The 18,851-nt window shown below is 41.2% G+C and overlaps 1 protein-coding gene across 1 annotated transcript in view; it reads left to right on the top strand.

Moving 5' to 3' along the window:
* The window catches only part of osbpl3b (oxysterol binding protein-like 3b), a 56,699-nt gene that overhangs the window by 28,965 nt on the left and 8,883 nt on the right, over nucleotides 1–18,851 (top strand). The window contains exons 3-16 of the mRNA XM_008291036.1: nucleotides 512–628; nucleotides 1,288–1,341; nucleotides 1,628–1,741; nucleotides 2,928–3,092; nucleotides 3,312–3,435; nucleotides 6,251–6,354; nucleotides 6,588–6,680; nucleotides 6,766–6,925; nucleotides 9,126–9,256; nucleotides 9,828–9,929; nucleotides 12,929–13,066; nucleotides 13,737–13,824; nucleotides 15,279–15,523; nucleotides 18,599–18,736. Of these exons, the coding sequence (XP_008289258.1) occupies nucleotides 512–628; nucleotides 1,288–1,341; nucleotides 1,628–1,741; nucleotides 2,928–3,092; nucleotides 3,312–3,435; nucleotides 6,251–6,354; nucleotides 6,588–6,680; nucleotides 6,766–6,925; nucleotides 9,126–9,256; nucleotides 9,828–9,929; nucleotides 12,929–13,066; nucleotides 13,737–13,824; nucleotides 15,279–15,523; nucleotides 18,599–18,736 (1,773 nt within the window). The remainder of the gene's footprint in view (nucleotides 1–511; nucleotides 629–1,287; nucleotides 1,342–1,627; nucleotides 1,742–2,927; nucleotides 3,093–3,311; nucleotides 3,436–6,250; nucleotides 6,355–6,587; nucleotides 6,681–6,765; nucleotides 6,926–9,125; nucleotides 9,257–9,827; nucleotides 9,930–12,928; nucleotides 13,067–13,736; nucleotides 13,825–15,278; nucleotides 15,524–18,598; nucleotides 18,737–18,851) is intronic.

Raw genomic sequence — 18,851 nt, 5'->3', positions numbered from 1 at the left:
CTGTTGATGCTGTTTATCCTGCTTTCCTGGAATTCACGCTGCTGAAGAACATAGCAGAGCTATGTGGATTAGTTTATGATGAAATATCATCTTAATCTCTGTATTTGCGGGGGATTTGGACTTGAACGCTCTAATCTCAGTCAGGAAATGATTATTGTGAAGGGAGAGATTAGACAGGTAAGCTAATTTTGTAAATGGGAACATGAGGTAAAAGTAGTGTGCAAAGCCCCGCATTGGACATCTGCCTTCATATGGCTGCAGCAATCTCATCCCCCACTTTAAGAGCCTCCCACTTGCTGATTGACACTAGATGGAAATGAGGCAGCAAATCTAAAAACCACATCAGCGGCCACAAATTACAAAATGCTTTTTGATTCTGATCTTCTCTCTTGTTGTGTGGTTGATTTCTTCGATTTATTTTGGACCGGAAACTTTGATGTGCATGTCAGTGAGTGTTTTCTAACAGTCTAGCCGTCGTCTCAGAGTTCTCATAAACTATGTGTGCCCGCAGGACAGCTGGGAAATAGTGGAGGGCCTGCGTGGAGGCTTCAGCAGCGTCCTGGAGCCACAGAAACAGGAGGGCTACATGCTAAAGAGGAGAAAGTGGCCTATGAAGGGCTGGCATAAGGTATAAAACAACACCTGCAGGGTCCTTAGATGAACCGCATTACGCTGCAGTGCTTAGTCACGTCTCAGAGTGATGGATTCAAACCTTGACGACTAAACGTCATCTCAATTTCCTGGTTTTCCCCCACACTTGTAAGTTTCCCTTTACAAATGTGCTGACATGACTCATTTGTGTTTTAAACTAATTGGATGAGCTTATGCAGTCGGGTCACATGTGACTCGGGTCAGTGCCTGTTTACACTCTGTCTAAAAGCTTTTGCCGGGGATGATAATGCCTAGATATCTTGGTGCGCCTCTCAGATGCATTAGCTGATGGCTTGTTGGTTACTAGAGCTGTATATGTTTAGTATTGACTTACAGTCAGAGCTTTTCAGGTCTCTGTGCTTTCAACAGTCTGATTCTGTACAGTAAAAGCACCAAGAATTGCATTTACCAATAGAGTGAAGGAGAGCCGCTGAATGAGAGGGAGAGTAATAAAGGCAGACAGATGCAAGAGAGCCTCGGATGACAAACATCTCACTGCAGAGACTTTAACGACATACATTAACAAGAGGCTGACTCTGTCATGATCGCAGAGTCATAGCAGTGACTTCAGTGTTGCTGTCAGAGACGCTGCATATCATTTCAGCTGCATCTTACTGTCCTGTTTTCTCCCCACAGAGATACTTCTTCCTGGACAAGGGTATCCTAAAATATGGAAAGTGCGGAGCTGACGTGAGTGCAAAGGGCTGCTGTCTGTATACTGTGTCTTTTGTAATGTTCTTGTCACACTGCTAATCATCTTCTCTCAAATATCTACCTGTGCCTGTGCACACAAAGGCCCTAATTCCCTCATCAGTGATGAGGATCCCTCTACGCATTTTACCTGCCAATCTCACATAATTATGTATCAGCCATGCAGAAACTCAGCTTGGCAGAGCCAATAAAGGGATTATTATTTCATTTTAAAACTAGACATCGTTCTGAATTCATAACATTCTGGGTCGACTTTGCCTTGCAGATTGAGAAAGGGAAACTGCACGGTTGCATTGATGTGGGCCTCTCCGTCATGGCCATTAAGAAGAAAGCCAAGTGCATCGATCTGGATGCTGAGGAAAACATCTATCACCTGAAGGTAAACCACAAGGCTAATGAATATAAGGGATTCCCCACAGGCCGACAGGAGGTAGGGCAAAACATGGATCATTCACAATATACCTTTTAAACCCTCTGACCTCCAAGCAATCTCTGGGCGTTTTTTGCTCATGTAACATTTTTACTCACTGTGGGCTCATTTTTCACTCCACTATAAAGTCCTATACCTCTATGGAAACAGCACAGCCATAGCTAGATGTACAGGAGCATAAAAATGTCTTTTGTGCAGTATGATGTTGAAGTTATCATGGCATAAAGTTTTATTCTTTAATTACTTATTTTACTAAAATTGAACAAAAACGTGGAATCAACATTGGCAACATTTTTTTTTAAGTGGCCGTGGATGTTACTGTTACTGGAAAAATGGTGCAAATTGGTTGCAGGCAAATTGTTAACAGTTGCACAGTGAATTTTGCATTTTTTACAGATTGTGATTACAGCATCATGATTATTTTTCGGCACGTTTTCATTTATTTCTACATAAGACATGTCGGACAAATTTAAGATGTTGGATTATTCTACTGATGGAATGGCATGTCACAGATGACTAGTTCAACGACCATCAGAATGTTGAAAATCCACCAAATCTTTCTGTTTTTACAGTTTCTGACCCTCATAAATGCTGCTATCTGTAGTGTTTAGACGCAGCCTGCAGTCCACTTGAATAATCATATTTTTGGTCACAGCCACGTAATTAATGGCTTCTCGGTTGCACTGAGGTGGACAACATTTTTTGTGTTTTAAAGAATCTTCCTACTGCAGACAGTTAGCAAACATCATGATTTACAAGCTTAGATTTGGATAACCTCACCAGCTGAACTTCAAGTCTCACATGAGTAGTTCAAAGACCATCAGAAAGTGGGAAATCTGACGTTCTTTCTGTTTTTCCGTTTTCTTGTTTTGTTAATTGTTTTCTTTTTGGCTTTTTTTTCAAAAGTCCACATGCCTTTGAAACCTGCTGGTGGGTTTTGGGGTTCAGAGGGTTAAATCCTGGAACAGATGCTAACAATGAAATGACTTTAAAATGACCTCATGTGTTGTATGCACGTGTGTTGGAGAGTGAATTACTGCTCTCGTCGTACCTGTGAGTGTGTTTTTCCACTGACACACCTCCTCCACCTTACTTGTCCTTGAGTTGATTTCTGATTGTGGTATCTGCTCTGCAGATTAAGTCACAGGAGCTGTTTGATGAATGGGTGTCCAAGCTGCGTCATCATCGGGTCTATCGGCAAAATGAAATTGCCATGTACCCTAACGAGAAGTCCTTCTACTACCCCCACTTCCCCTCCCCCAACTCCCCCAGCATGTCTGACGGTGCCTCTATTAGAAAGGTAAAGCTGCACAATACACAGCGCACTGTCACTGAACACTAAGCGGTCCGTTTGAAGTAATAGCTCACTCAATTCTTCTAATTTTCTCCTGTGTTGTTCCTCATGAGCATCATTAGTTCATCTACAATATTTGCAGAAGGGAAAATCCCTCTGCTGTCAAATGTTATGAAGGAGGCAACTTGTTATTGGACTGACCTTTGAGTGTGTTTGCTGCTGCAGTGCATGACTGTACGGAGGCAGTCCACGGTGCATTCTGCAGGTGCCTTCCCTTTAAGCTCCAACAGCCAGGCCAAGGTAGCTGCCTGGCTGCAGTCATCGGACGACATGGACAAATGCTCCAAAGGTGAGACGACAGAGTGTCTTGTGATCTGTGGAGTTTCTCAACATTAAATGCACCTGTCTGTCCTCGCAAATATCCAAAGATTTGGCTGAGATTCGATGGCTCTAAGACACACTATTGTGCTGGTGGATAAATTAGGCATCTAGCAATCTTCAAGTTGGATTCTAAACCCCTTCATTATCACACTTTTCTTAGTTAACCAACTCAAGAATAAGAATCAAAGATAAAGCGAAGAAAAATAAAACCTTCACGAAGGTCAATGCTCTATTCAGAACCTCCTCGCTATAGAAAAGTTGCCAAAAGCAGCGAGAGGCAGAAGATGTAACCTCAGTGAGTCAAGCTTTTTCAATCAAACTTCTTTTTATATTCCGTACTTACAATAACCGCGTCTGCCTGCTGTCTTATTTGCAAGTGAGATGAGATTGGCAGGGTGGTATTTATTTAAAAAAGGAAGCTATTGATTGCTGAGGCACTTGTTTGTCTCAGTTTTCATTCATTAGGATTCTGATGATTTGCTGTCAACACTTCAACACTTTGCTGCTCAGCGAGAGGTGAAGAGTTTTAAAACCATAAACTTTGGAAAATTTACCCACAGCTCAGTCATACATTAATACCCGGAGGACTGCCACATAGTTAGAGTAGGATTGGCTCTTATTTAGTTGTCTGCAACTCCTCATTAAATTTCGATATCTACACTTCACACTACAATTGTTTCTGACATCTTCTCCTCTGAAACAGTGTCAATTCAAGCCTGGGCTTGCTAGTGATCAGCCACAGCATTACAACTACCTGCCCACTATTGGGTAGGTTCCCCTTGTGCCACCAAAGTAGCTCTAACCTATAGAGCCATAGACTTACAACCTCTGGGGGTGACTTGTGGTTTCTGGCACCAGGTAGTTGGCAACAGATCCTTTGGGTTCTGTGGGTTGCAGGACGAGGCCTCCATGAATCAGGCTTGTTGTGGTTCATCCCGCTGATGCTTGATCAGATTGAAGTCTGAATAGTTTGGATGTGGGCTGCAAGGTGGCTCGGTGTTTAGCACCATTGCCTCACAGCAAGGAGGTCACTGGTTCGCGTCCCAGTGAGGACACCCGGGATCTTTCTGCGTGGAGTTTGCATGTTCTCCCCGTGCAGCGTGGGTTCTCTACGGGTTCTCCGGCTTCCTCCCACACAGTCCAAAAACATGTTGAGGTTAATTGGTGATTCTAAATTGTCCGTAGGTGTGAATGTGAGTGTGCTTGGTTGTCTGTCTCTAAGTGTAGCCCTGTGATAGACTGGTGACCTGTCCAGGTGAACCTGCCTTCACCCTGAGTCAGCTGGGATAGGCTCCAGCCCCCCATGACCCTCGTGAGGATTAAGTGGTGTATAGATAATGGATGGATGGATAATTTGGATGTCTCAGGGTGTTTTTCATGCTCCTTGAGCTGTTCCTGAGTCGTTCCTGTGTTGTGGCTGGTTGAATTTTCCTGCTGGTGGAGGTTGCTGCTGTTGGGGAGTTCAATGTTTAGGTGTAAGTCACATCTGAATGTCAGGACACATGTTTTTGCAGGTGGACATTACTTTGTAACAAGATGATCAATGTTATAGTCTTCACCTGTCAGTAGTTTTAAAATAGTGGCTGTTGGGTGGTTGTGAGTCTTTTCGGCAGTTGACGCAATTGAGTGTTGTGCTGGTCCATCTAAGCTGCTTGGTAATCTGTGAGGACTCCAACTTCTCTTTGTCCCCACAGACATCAAAGTCTTGAATGGTTCAAACTGATACTCTCTTGTATTTCACTCACCTTCTCCTCTTTCTTAGGCAGACAGGATTGGAAGTTGTTGTCTAGTTTGTGGTACTGTGAGAAGCCTTTTCAGACGGGGGTAATATATCTTTGCCATTCTGTTGCAACTCGAGAAGGATGCAGTAGCAGAGAGATCCATGTCTTGGCGAGAGAAAAAAACCTTTGAAACCGGGATCACAGTACACAAGCCTCATTTACCCCCGTTTCACCCCGCCTGACAATCAGAGGAGAAATCTGGTCCGGGATCTTTGTCTGAGCTGATGTTTGGCCCAGATTATTTGTTAATGTTGTGGGTTTGCAGATACATTCCTAAACCACCCACACTGTTCCCTCATCACTCATCGGGGCTGCCTCAACAACATGAAACATGTTTGATATTTACAAGTGAAAATCTGGTTGGTTACGATTGTCATGTTGTTTCCAAGCGTCACAAAACATTCTAGTCTTTGCGGCTGAGATATTAAAACTGATAAATCTCACCTCTCGTTCTCACTGAAGGATAGACAAACTGTTTCGACCGCATCTCCCCATCTACTTTCTCATCAAAACTCCTTCTTTCAAAGTATTATTACCATTTCAGCAAACTGTTGTCTCCATTTTGTGTAAATCTGTTACCCCATGAGATAATGTGAGGTGGTGCACTGCTCAGTAATATGCTGTAGTGTTTGCTCATATTTAAAATCTTGTTGTGTGTGCATGTCTGAGATTAGAGAGAAGAATATCTCCTTATGTGCTTGATGCAACCAGATTTTAAGATTTTAAAACTTCTGCAATGTGAGCAGTGTCAGCTTAAACCTGCAGAGTCTATTTGAACAAAGGACATGATTTAACTCTAGTTCTATTTGGAGCCTGCTTCTACCGTTGTCACCCTGATATAGCAGCACTTTACGCTGTCTGTTCAGGAAGTGATTGTTGTGTCTGTCTTTACTGGCCCAATGAGATGCAAGACTAATTTTTTCCAGGTTTATTCTCATATCTTTCTAGATTTTTGTTTGTGTCTTTCTTTTTTACTCTCACACTTTTTCCTCCTTTCTGCAGACTTGTCAGTATGCGAAGCCTACCTGCTGGAGCTTAACCACCTGCTTCAGAGCATGGAAGTCCTTCACCGGACATATTCGGCTCCGTCCATTCAAGCCCTGCAGGTCAGCAAGACTAAATCTTAGACACTGTAAATCAAATCCATAGTACTAGAATCTTATGCAGTCTTTTTTTGTGTGCTTAAATTCCTTCCTTCATCAATAAATTTTGTTGTCGTCAAGTCATCTGCTGCTAAATATAGACTGTATTACATCTTGTGCCTTCTGAAGCAGCTCCCTATAAAAAGCCTTTCTCATAATAAAAATCTCTGTCACGTATTGTGTCTTATGTTCACTAGACGTCTACATTTGACAGCCCCAAAAAAGAAAAGAGACTACCGCGGAAATGGCGCTCAAAAAACTACAATAAAGATGTCAAAACAACTCTTCAGGTAGACAACATGACAATAAAGCGTGATCATGCTTAATATTGTATTCGCTGTGAGTCTCTGAAGCTTCTCTGCTCCTCCTGCGTAGGTACCCAGCTGCATCTCCTCCGGCTCTGTCCGCCTCCACGCCTCGAACCCCAACCTCTCCACCGCTGCACTCGGCAATGACAAAGTCGACCCCGAATCCCTGGATTCCCCTTTCGATGTGGCCAAGCTGCAGGAGGATTTCTGCCGCGTCGCCACCAACTGTGAGTGAAAGCTGCGTGAACAGCTTGTTGAATTTGTCCGAGGCGAGCTCTTGCAGGATTTTCACGATGGTATTTTGCAAACAAGTGCGCATTTGTCAGATGCCTCGGTCGCTTTCAATAAATCTGTTCGTGAGCCTTATTAGCATCTAAGATGGGACTTGTGGTGTTGTTTTTAGCAAATGGACGTGACAATGATACAACAATAGCAGCTGGTAATAACAAACAGTTTGCCTCATTATTCTTTCATTAGTACTTTAATTATGTGTCCAGACAACATTTACAATTGCACTTATTGAGTAAACAGTTTCATATTCTAAACTATTCCTACTATTCGGTAAACAGGAAATTGCCACATAGAGGTCAAATGCAGTTTTTCATCTGTTCTCATTGGAATTTATAATCAGATGCCGGATGCTTGACATGGACTAATGACAATGATATGTGTTTTACATAATTGGTTTACAATTTTAAACTTACTCTAGGGAATAGTTGGCATTTAAATTACCATATTTATGCACAGTCAAAATCCCAAAGCTATGAACGTGTGATGGCTTCATCTAATACATTCATTCATTAATAATGCCAACGCTGTTCAATAATGTAGCTTCCAAAGCGGCGATTATGAAGTGTGTGGTAAAAATGAATGTTATAAAAAAGTAAGTTGAGGGTTTTAAACTAATCAAAATTTCACGCTTTCTCAGAAGCATGGTGTGATGGACTATCGCTGGATGAACTGCGTCATACTTTCAGTATCTTGGTTTAATTTGCACCATCAAAAAAGAATGAACTTGGGTGCACAGTGAATGCGCATCTTCTAATGTAGCAAAAGAACCAATTTTGTGCCACGTTAGAACTTTAATCAAATGAATAATGGGTTTGAAAACTTTCATTATCCATTTTTTTCAACTATACAAATGGGTAATTGTCTGTTTGTGTTTGTTCAGAATTAGATTTTGCTTGTTGCTGTGTCCAAAATTCCACACTAACATGATTTTTATTACACTAAAATAATATGATATGCAAAATGCACACTATTGTCAGAGAAGCATCACCGTATACAAGCATTGGACACTACGCCAGCTTAAGTATTACACAATGCCATGCAACAGCGATGTGTAGTAAATATAAAGGCTGCATATGGTGCACCTTTTTGGCAAATTAATTCAAGTTTCTTGTGTCCCCAATGCTGTGTTTCTCCGTTTTTTATTTCAAAATACTGCAAAGATTGTTCGTTTCACCATGACTGAATAACCACCTAGCTTTAGCCGAGCTCCTAAATGGGCTGTTTAGCCCCATTAATCTGCTCCTGTGTCCGCCCCCTTCAGGACGAAAACTCTGTGTTTTAGCAGATTAGTTAGAAGCACCTGGGTGGAATTCTTAATTGCTTGTAAATCTGGAAGGCAAACTATTTGTGGGGTTGCCTTAGGAATGTAGTGCAGAAGGAAAGTCTTCGTATCTTAACAGCTTTTATTTATTTTACACCTCCAAGTGTATAACAACCACAAAACACACACACACAAAATAGATTTTCACTATATGGGACCTTTTAAGTATAAGGTTCCACCTCTAGTGTGTAACGAGTTGATAATTCTGCCTCTGAGCGCTAACGATGCCTTCCAACTGCAAATGCAAATCACAGAAAACTGAAGTTACAATAATGAGTCATTTTATATTTGCGCCAAAAATCAAATTCTGAAGGTGAATAATTTAAAAAGTAGCTGAGAGACAATCACACATTTGTGAAGCAATGAAGAAAAATTAAAAGTTTTAAACCCATTTTTAATTTGATTCATTTTGATAATGGGAGTTGAGGCTTTGTTTGTCGACAACACCATCCTTTCTGTTGCTGAAATATTTCGATGTATCTGATCTCTTTCTGCAACCAAATCTTCCTTTTTTCTCTCTGATCCTCACTCATTTTGCTGTGCACATGTGACAAACCTGAGTTGTAGATTAGTCACTGAAAAATGAGAACCATTCAAGTTTTTACTTTTTCTTTTTTCAGAAAAGTTGTTGGATGATGTGTTTGAGTTAATTGCCTTCGTTTCCTACGCTGTCAATGCTGAAACAATATACTGTGCAGCCATAGTGAGAACTGAACAAAGAACTGAGTCAGTTACAAGCACTGGATCTACAATGTCCTGAAATAGATACAGATATCAGTTAAAGCTCTTCTTCTCTTTTTCTCCCGTCTCTGCAGTGCACACCATCATGAAGTCAGCGCTGACTTCCCTGACGTCTGAGAGGGAGCGATTAAAACATTGCGCGGATCACGAAACGTGTCCCCCGACTTCGCCGCAAGTCGTCAGTTTGAAGAACGCGCTGGCGTCGGTACGTTGAAACGACACACACGCGGGTCAGATTGAGGCTTTCAGTCAGCAGAACTGGGGGACTGTAGGTAAACCACCTTCCTTTCAACTCTTACGCTGCCCTCAGATGACGTGTCCTCCCACGCCACTCGTCTGCTATGACACACTGACGAGCCCTTTAGAGGGATTACTAGTCTGCCCACCTGAACATTCAACAGTCATGTTTCCTGCGGTTGCTGCCTCCCACCCGGAGGCCTTTTTTTTCTATTTTCTGTCAAAGAAATGTGTTGGCGTCGAGAGCGCACAAGTCCTAATGTGGCAAAAGAAGTCATTTAGAAGTTGTATGTTCTCGACGCCGACACATTTCTTTCACTGTAAATACCCTGCTGGGTGTCAGCTTTTCTCCCTGCCTCTCATAGAGCTGCTAACAGGTGATAAAACGCATTGTAAAGGTGGATGTCGTGTTTTTGCAGCCTGATCCATGTAGCATCTTATTTTTAAAGCAAGGAATTCAGTTACGCTTTCAGTATTTAACGTATTACTGGTTTGCTATGTGCAATTAAAAAAAATGTTTACATTGGTTATTTTTCCAGGCTGTAGCCCAGAACTCTGAGCTGAGAGAGCGTCTGTGCAAGATTCATGCCGAGTCCCACATCGTAGAGCCCACACTAATAAATCTCACTGCCCCTGTGCAGGTGGGTGCAGGAATGCAGTGGCTCGAATGAATCCCCCACCACCGTGATGATTATTATTATCTCTGTCTTTATTTTCATCCCACGTAGTCTAGAATTTGCCACCGAATGCATGAGCTGTCCTTTTTACCTCCCATCCTTCCTCTCTCCCCCTCACTCGAATCACAATGAGTACAAAAGCGGGACCATAATTTTCTTTACTGCACACTTTGAGGGTCTCCACACATAGATTGCATTTCCGTGCTTCCTCTGAGCCCCGTCTCGCTTTGACACGACTCAGAGGAAGAACTCTCCGCCACGTTATCGTCTTCTCAAGAAGCTCTTTGCTCGTTTAATCAGATTTGCTGACCGGACAATGTGAGCTGATTTATTTAATTGTGTCTCTGGGAAATTTGTTGAACACAGTGCAAAGCTAAGCCGCCCCTTTTGTGATTATCTGCAGGTTAATTAATCAGCTTTGGCACTAACAATGGGTAGATGGGCGCACTCGCTTCTATGTTTGTAACTGATTGCATGTCTTGTTTTTTTGTTTGTTTTTTTTTGCTTGTTTTCAAAGATGTGAGCATCTTTTTATTTTTTTTTCATTGGCAGACAGAATTTGGGATATTGCACAAGAGCAGGAGTGCACACGTTCATCAATTTAACCAGTAATATACATTACCCGCCACTTTATTAGCTGATGTCTAATGCAATCCATTACAACAGCTGTGACATAAATTCTGCTTTTAGGAAACTTTTGCATTAATAGTTTGTGCTGATATTGCTTAGAAGGTCATGATTTTGCATTACTTTTAATGTGTTCTGGATATTTTGTCCACTGCATTAACACTAAGTACATGAATGAGGAGGGCAAAATGTTAGGAACACTCAAACATAATGCAGTCCAGTACATTTCCACCACCACCTACGAACTTAATGCTAAACATAAAGTGAAATTTTCACCTTATTGACAACCTCATCAAAAAACTGAAAATGTAAAAGCTTTGTAAAGGCAGAGTTTTAATAATTTGCATTAAATATCACAAGTATATCTAATAAAGTGGCTGACGTGTGTATTGTAACACAGTCTCTAGAAATACATATGACTGACACATGAAATTCTTCTTGTCAGATGAGGGTTTGCAAAGCATTTGCATTTCGTTGCCTAATTTTTCAACTTAGTTTTGTATAAAATCAAATGGGGTTCCATAATGCAGTAAAGAAATATGGTTAATGTACAGTAGCTGCCACACCAGAGAAGAAAAACAGGTCAGTAATATGTGAAAATGTTTGTTATAACAAGATATGTTCACATTATCAGGACGTACAGACTTACTGTGTCACAACAATGGACTCTTCTTGCTCTAACAATGTACTGCTAACAGGAAAACTCCTGTGAATGAGGTAACAGAGTGTGCAGAGAACAACTGAGGAACATGGCTCATTTCTGCAATTCGATTCAGTTCTGCTTCATGCTTGGTTTGGCACATTACAAGATTTTCCTGTTATTGAGCACGATGACTATGATTTTGGGATAAATTATGTATCCGTGGAGCCTTCTGTGCACCTCCAGTTGATCAGTGAGAAATTTCACTCCCTCCAGCCCCACGTTCTTTTAAATCTTTCTAGGTGCACGCTTATTTGCACACACGATATCATCTAGTGTGCTTTATAACAGCAAGAATGAAGCACAACCTAATTAAATCATGTAAATGAGCCACATTCCTAATTTATTTTGTTCTCCGCCCACTGTTTTCTCATTCAAACTAGAGTTTTATGCTAAAACGATGTAAATTGCCAACTTATAGCTAATAAGAAAAGCTGCTGTTATGACATTGCAAGTCAGCGTGTCGTAATATTGCGGAAATATCTCGCCACATCATGAAAAACACTGCTATATGAATAAACTTTTCACATCATAGTTTGACATTGAGCCATTTTCTCGGATCATATACACAGTTTGTGAAACAACAAAGTGAGATTCTGCTGTTATTGAGCTTTGTTGAGCTGTTGTTCTGAATGGTCATGTATCTTCTGTGGCCCTCCAGCTGATCGATGACGAACATTGGCCCCCAAAGGGTCGCACTCATTCTGTCCTCTGTATTCCTACAGCGGGGGCACCTTTTAAATCCTTCTCCTTTGTACAAACACTCACCAGGGCTGCCACTAGCAATTATTTTCTCAATTAATGAAAGAGTTTTATCTATAAAATGTCAGAAACTGGTGAAAAATGTTGATCAGTGTCATCAGCCAGAGATGACAAATGTCTTGGTTTGTCTACAGCCCGAAGATATTCAGTTTACTGTTATGGAGCAGGGAAAAAAGCAGGTGTTTACTTTTTGAAGGTGGAATCAGAGAATTTAAACTACTCTCAAGCACTGACTTGATTATCAGAATACCTGGCGAATTATTTAATACTTGACAATTCATGGATTAGTTATTGTAGTTCTAATAAATCTATATGTTTTTGAACTGCACAATGGCCTGCAGTAACAAAGTCAACATTATTAGATGAGACAAGAGCGAGAGAGGTAAGATTTGGTCTGGGATTAGAGGCAAATAAGTAGGATCAAAAGCCTGAAAATATTCAAGTTTCAGAAGCTAGAATTAAAGAATTTTGACTTTTTTTCTTAAAGAGATGCTCAAACTGTTTAATTGAATATTAAAGTGTACACAGTGCCATCCACTGTGCTCAAAAACTGCAGAATCTCAACGTATCTCAACTATATATGAAGTATGGAACAAAATCATTCCTATGAGCCAAATTCCTCAATTTATCTGTTTGATTCCGGATTTAAACATGAGTTTCACATTACAACAACATAAATTGTATATTGTCATAAGAAGTTGTGCTTTTTTATGATGTGATAAACGTCATGTTATTAACAGAATACTGAACCATTTTCCTTTACTAGTGTGGCAGCAACGTGCACTTGTATACACCATAAGTCTAATGTCTGCTGTTTAATAATGTTTAAGGTCGTCTTGTTCTTGTTATAGCTATGGATTTTTTTTTCTCTCAGAAACAGGATTCTGTCGATGAATCCCGTCCTCTCGTGCACCAAGTGTCCAATGAGAGCAGAGCTTCAGTTGCAGAGTCTTTGTCCGAGTTCTTCGATGCACAAGAAGTTCTGCTGTCGGCGAGTTCCTCTGAAAATGAGGTAAGTGCAAAGCTCTTACCATGAGATGCATCTCGTGCCAGACGCTCAGAGCTAGATAATGGAATTATCATTACTGTGGAGTAATTTGTCTTGTTTGCAACTAAAACCTTATTGCCAGCTCTGCTGTAGCTATTGTCTGACAGCAAAGGCTGCAAGTAATGGAAGGAAACATTAATCCAGGGTCTAAAACACATTCAGCACTGGAGGTTTTTAATTTATTTATTGCCTACGCTCAAGTTTTCTTCAGTTCTCTCCCCTTGTCTGCAAAATGTGTTAAATTTTTAAGCACTGTGGGACAATTCAGCCTAGAGAAAAGCATTTAACTTAACAACATCAGTGCTGGTATTTTAAAGTCTTAAATCCATGTTTTTTATGCTCCGTGTCGCAAAACAAATCCTCCCTCTATTGCTTCATTCTCCTCTTCCTTCGGTGTTCATGCGACATGCCTGATGAGATAGCAGTTTGAGCGGAAGCAATGTGAAAATGGAAGTTAATTACTTTCATCTAAAAATACAGCAAGATGAGGTACAACTCTGCCACCGGGTCCTCGGAGAGGCTTCATCTCCAGCGTACTAGATCTTGTGCTGACGTGACAGGATGTTGAAAGAGACCTGCCCGGTCCCTCTCTGGCTGTGGTATTAAAAATGTATCATTTATTCTATTTTTTTAGGTATCAGAGGATGACTCATACATCAGCGACATTAGCGACAACATTTCCATGGACAACTTCAGCAACGGAAGTGAGAGACCAAACTCAGGTAAACTAAACAGCTTGTATGGATTCAGGTACAAACAGGGGCGCAAACATGGAGTGGACATGAGGGGGTCAAACTTTCATATCCAAGTTTCAGTGAATGCACTATGATGTCGAATGAAAGCAGCATTGGACGGCTGTAATGGTTATGTAGCCGCAGCTAGTCAGACATCTCAACACAAAAGACACAGTTTTATTGATGGAGGCACACACAAATCTCAAAGTCATAACAGGAACTGAAGTTTAACTTGTTGCCCCCAGCTGTTTAGGACTACTTCCTTTTATTAAATATGCGCAGCATCAGACAGCAGCAGGATCCATGTGAGCATCTCTAAAGAGGGAGAGCTGTGCACATTTTCACACAACAACAACTATTGTTATTATAATCATTAATTACTTAAAATGATAAATTAGCCGTGATATGGGGACAGGATTGAGTCGGATCAAACAGCAGGTCACACTGTGTCATTTTCTGTCACACAGCAGAATCATGGTTTATCAGCTGCAGTTAAGTATATCCTCCTGAGCTCCATGACAGCTTAATTTTAATTTAATTTAATGAAAAAGTCTAATATTGTTGGGGCTACAAGGTGGGTCGGTGGTTAGTTAGTTGGCATGTTCTCCCTGTGTGGGTTTCTCCCAAACAGTCCAAAATCATGCTGAGGTTAATTGGTGATTCTAAATTGTCCGTAGGTGTGAATGTGAGTGTGCTTGGTTGTCTGTCTCTAAGTGTAGCCCTGTGATAGACTGGTGACCTGTCCATGGTGTCCCCTACCTTCACCCTGAGTCAGCTGGGATAGACTCCAGCCCCCATGACCCTAGTGAGGATTAAGCTGTTTATAGATACTGGATGGATGGATGGATGGATAATATTGTTGTTTTTTTATTTCACAGTACAATATTTGCAGGAGGGACATTATTGTTCGTATGGCTGCATAATAGAACATAACCAATCATTAAATGTTAAAACAAGGCATCAGGTAGCACAGTCATAATGACAATACTTTTAATTGTACTATGTCTTGCTGTAGATGGATAACTTATCACACATGGACAGAATTTTCAGCCTTTGAATCATAAATAAACTCCTAATGTCTTGCCTGCAGGTGAATCTTCTCCTCAGAAACTCCGTAACCTCTCTTTTCTTTGGCTATTTTGAAAAATGGTCACCTTAATAACTGGAATGTACTGATATTAATCCATGCACAACAGATAGTTAGGAACATTATTGTAAAATAAGAAAGCAAAGTATGTGATTCCTTAAGTCTAATATTAATATTGGCTTCAACTGGCCTCTATACATCAACAGTGGAATAGAATTCCTTAAATTCAGGTACTAATTCTCATTTTTGGCCCCACCACCCCTTATAAAGACATTCTTGAGATGCCATATTTCTCTCATTGTTATTTATCACACACAGTACATCTTACCTGAGCTCTTACACTATCTTTTCCCAGGCTCTGTGGAAGAAGGTGCGGTAATTTGTCAGCGTAGATCCTGCCTGCCCACGTCCAGCCCCAACAACAGCACCATCAGCCTGTGGAACATCCTCAGGAACAACATCGGCAAGGACCTGTCCAAGGTGGCGATGCCGGTGCAGCTTAATGAGCCACTCAACACCCTGCAGAGGCTGTGCGAGGAGCTGGAGTACAGCGAGCTGTTAGACAGAGCTGCGAACACGCAGGACCCTTTTGAACGCATGGTGAGGTGGCATATTCTCTGTTTTCTTTCTGAGTGAGTGAGCAATTTTTTTTTTTTTCTCAGATCGCTTGTTTGCTTTCAGGACTCAGTGGGCCTCTTCTGAGTAAAAAACTTCGCTGTTGTTGAAACTAGTGTGACCACCAGGAGTAGGACAGGAGTTTTAAGAAAGAGACGTAGATGTAAGGGGATTTTTTTTTTAGCAGTGAGTGTAAACCATTCATCACATCACAGGCCAGGAGTTCATACTGTCTGTCCATGTGATATGTTGAGGTCAAATGAAACAAAGGGTAAGCAAAAAGAATTAATTATGGGCTTGGCATCCTTACAGTATTAAAGGAATGGTTCAGCATGCTTGGTCTGCACTTAGACGTGAAGATTAATGACATATTGTCATATTTGTCCCCTAAATATGAAGCTGTAGCCAGGTGATGGTAAGCAGAGCATAAAGACTGCATACAGGGGAAAAAATCTAACATGACCTTGACCAATTTATTTATTTATTTTAATTTACCAGCACTGTGAAAGCTCACTAATTAATATATCGTACTGTTTGTTTAATCCCTAAATGAATGCTTTTTATGAACTTTGGACAGCCAGTGTAGCACTTTGCCCTTCACTGTCTTTAGACTGATTTAAACTAAAGTCCTTTGCAGAAATTGACTCCTTCACATCAAGCTGACAGTATTTGAATGTGTCTGCTTGACGTCTGAACAAGCATCCTGCTCACTTTTCCAAAGAAGTCGAAACGGCTGCCTTCCTAGGTTGCATCACTTTTAACACTGCATAAGTCTGAATTGCCTGCACTGTAACAGAAAGACATACACAAGCAATGCAGTTTATTTCAGAACCAATGTTGATCCAAAAGCGTCAACTAGAGCCAAATGCACAGTTTGCTGCCAAATTCAGGAAACTTGTGTCTCATTTACTTTGCCATACACACTAAAATGTCCAAAAAAAAGAAAAACTTCCATGAGAACAGAGACTAACTATTAATGAATGTAATCTGGGGTTTTGTTTTTGACAAAACGCTAACAGGACATGAAGCTTAGTCTGTTGCTTCCAGCTGTTTGTAGGAGTCTTTCCGTTGAGTTTATCAAACACCTGCAGCATCAGACGGCAGCAGGATGCATGTGAGTGTCTCCGAAGAGAATCAGTCTTTTGTTTATTGTCGCATTTTGCATCACGTCATTTGATGTATTGTGCCGTCTTGTGCGCAAACGTTGAGCGTGAACAGGGGTTTCCCTCTATCTCTGTGGTGATTCAGTCTGTGTGCAGTCATGTGGAACATTTACATAAGAGCGACAGAACGCCATCACTTTAACAACAACAGATGTTGGTCAAGCACAAGCCACTACTTTGAATTGTGTGAAGCGATTTGAGGAAGCTTTTTTCACATTTCAGCACCAATATTGGTCCGTAAACATCACGGAGAGCAAAAATACATTATGCTACGAAAACTGAGGCAGTAAAGACGGTTTTACACTTCAACAATAAATGTGATGTTTTTGGCAAAACGTTAACATGAGCTGAGGTTTAGTTAATTGCTGTTTGTAGCACACTTTCCTCTGAGTTTATTGAATACCTGCAGCATCCGAATCCACATGAGCGCCTCCAAACCAAGAGAGCTGTACACATTTACACATGTGAAACAGCAGCAGCTACTTCATTAATTACTCAGAATTATAAATAATCCCCGACACGGAGAGGGAATCGATCAGGCTCTAGCAGCGGGTCACACTGTCACACACAGAGTCCACGGTTTATCCGCTGCAGTTAAATCATGTGTTACATCATTACAGCTGTCAGAATATCTGTATTTTACTGTTTATTAAGTAGTCGTTAGGTCATCATCGCGCATGGACAGAATTTTCAAACCATAATTAAAACTAGGCTGACGTGAACAACGAATGCATGTACTGTCACCCTCAGTGTGAATGAAGCAGTGAGGAACATTAAAAGTGGCGTGCATCTGAATGATCCTTTACTCTACTGGATTATTTATGTAGCCCTGTTATGCATTGTGTGTCTGAGAAGGGTTGAATTGTGTGTTGTTTCCAGCTTCATATTTAGTGCATCTCATTTAACTCCCAGCAAGACAGCGTAGGTGTAAGTGTACTTTCCAAAACTGGTGAACTGTGTGGTGTCAAAGCAAAGGTCATCAATACAAAAGAGAATAAAGTGCGTACTTCAAGCGCAACTTGGCAATTACAGCAAGCCGAGACAGATTTAAATGACTCTCAAATGCAGTTGCTGTTGCTGCCTGGCCTTCCTCTCCACCAAGGAGTCAGGCAGTCTCCTGTCAAGAGGGTTTATCCGGTGCTAGAACTCGTACCAGCTCTGCTCATTAGGCTTTTACGCGATAGATATTCTGATGCACCTTTGAGATTTTCAGCAGGAAGACGGCGTGATTCAGGCCGGTTTCCATTCTTACAGCTTTGACGTTTGCCGACGTTGACCGACCTTGAAGTGATTTTTTTGCTGGTTAAAATGTGCTCATTTTGTGTGGGAGGTGTCGAGATGCAGCCTGTGGAGTCACAGAGGGGGAAAAAAAATGAATGAAAATGAGAAATAAAAAGCGAGTGATGTCAGTACGGTACAGACAGAAACAACTTTATTAGTCCCACAAGGGGCAATTTGTTTGCAGTGGCTCACTGTAAAACACCACAAACAGACAAATCAGTGATGCAAAGGGAGCTGTATGAGGGATGAAAATGAAAACCTCCATAAAAAACAATCCATAAATAAACTGAATAAATACCGATGAAAAAGATCATATCAGAAATCCAGCAACAACTGCAGGGGGAGTGAACGCTGCAGTCTGTGGCCTCTCATAATGAGGTGGAGTAATTACCAGCGCTCTCTTGGCTCGGTGGTACTGTTGGAGGAGGATTCAGACAGACAGTTACTCTGTTCATTATAGCAAACTGGAAAAGAAATGTGAACCGAGGAGAATCAAAATGGGATCTGGCATTCATTATGGAGCATTAATGCGAAGACACTAAGATGGATATTTACTCATATAACTCATTCTTCTGCTATCTTACTGTTGTTGTTTCTCTATTTTCTGTTTTTGCAGATATACATTGCTACATTTGTTGTGTCCGGCTATGCGTCCAGCTACTACAGAACCGGGGGAAAGCCTTTCAATCCTGTCCTAGGGGAGACATATGAATGTGACCGGCCAGATAAAGGCTTTCGATTTGTTGCAGAGCAGGTATGAATGGTGTTCGCTTGAGCAAGAACTCAACAATCACAGTGTTCTGGCCAATTTATATGATTGATTGCGCTGAATGTACTCACTGAGTCAACTCAAGGCGAGGCAAGTATGT

The sequence above is a fragment of the Stegastes partitus genome, unplaced genomic scaffold (assembly GCF_000690725.1).
Source record: "Stegastes partitus isolate 25-593 unplaced genomic scaffold, Stegastes_partitus-1.0.2 Scaffold711, whole genome shotgun sequence".
Classification (NCBI taxonomy): domain Eukaryota; kingdom Metazoa; phylum Chordata; class Actinopteri; family Pomacentridae; genus Stegastes; species Stegastes partitus.
The sequence above is the reverse complement of the archived record's forward strand: the minus strand, read 5'-3'. Positions and strand labels throughout refer to the sequence as shown.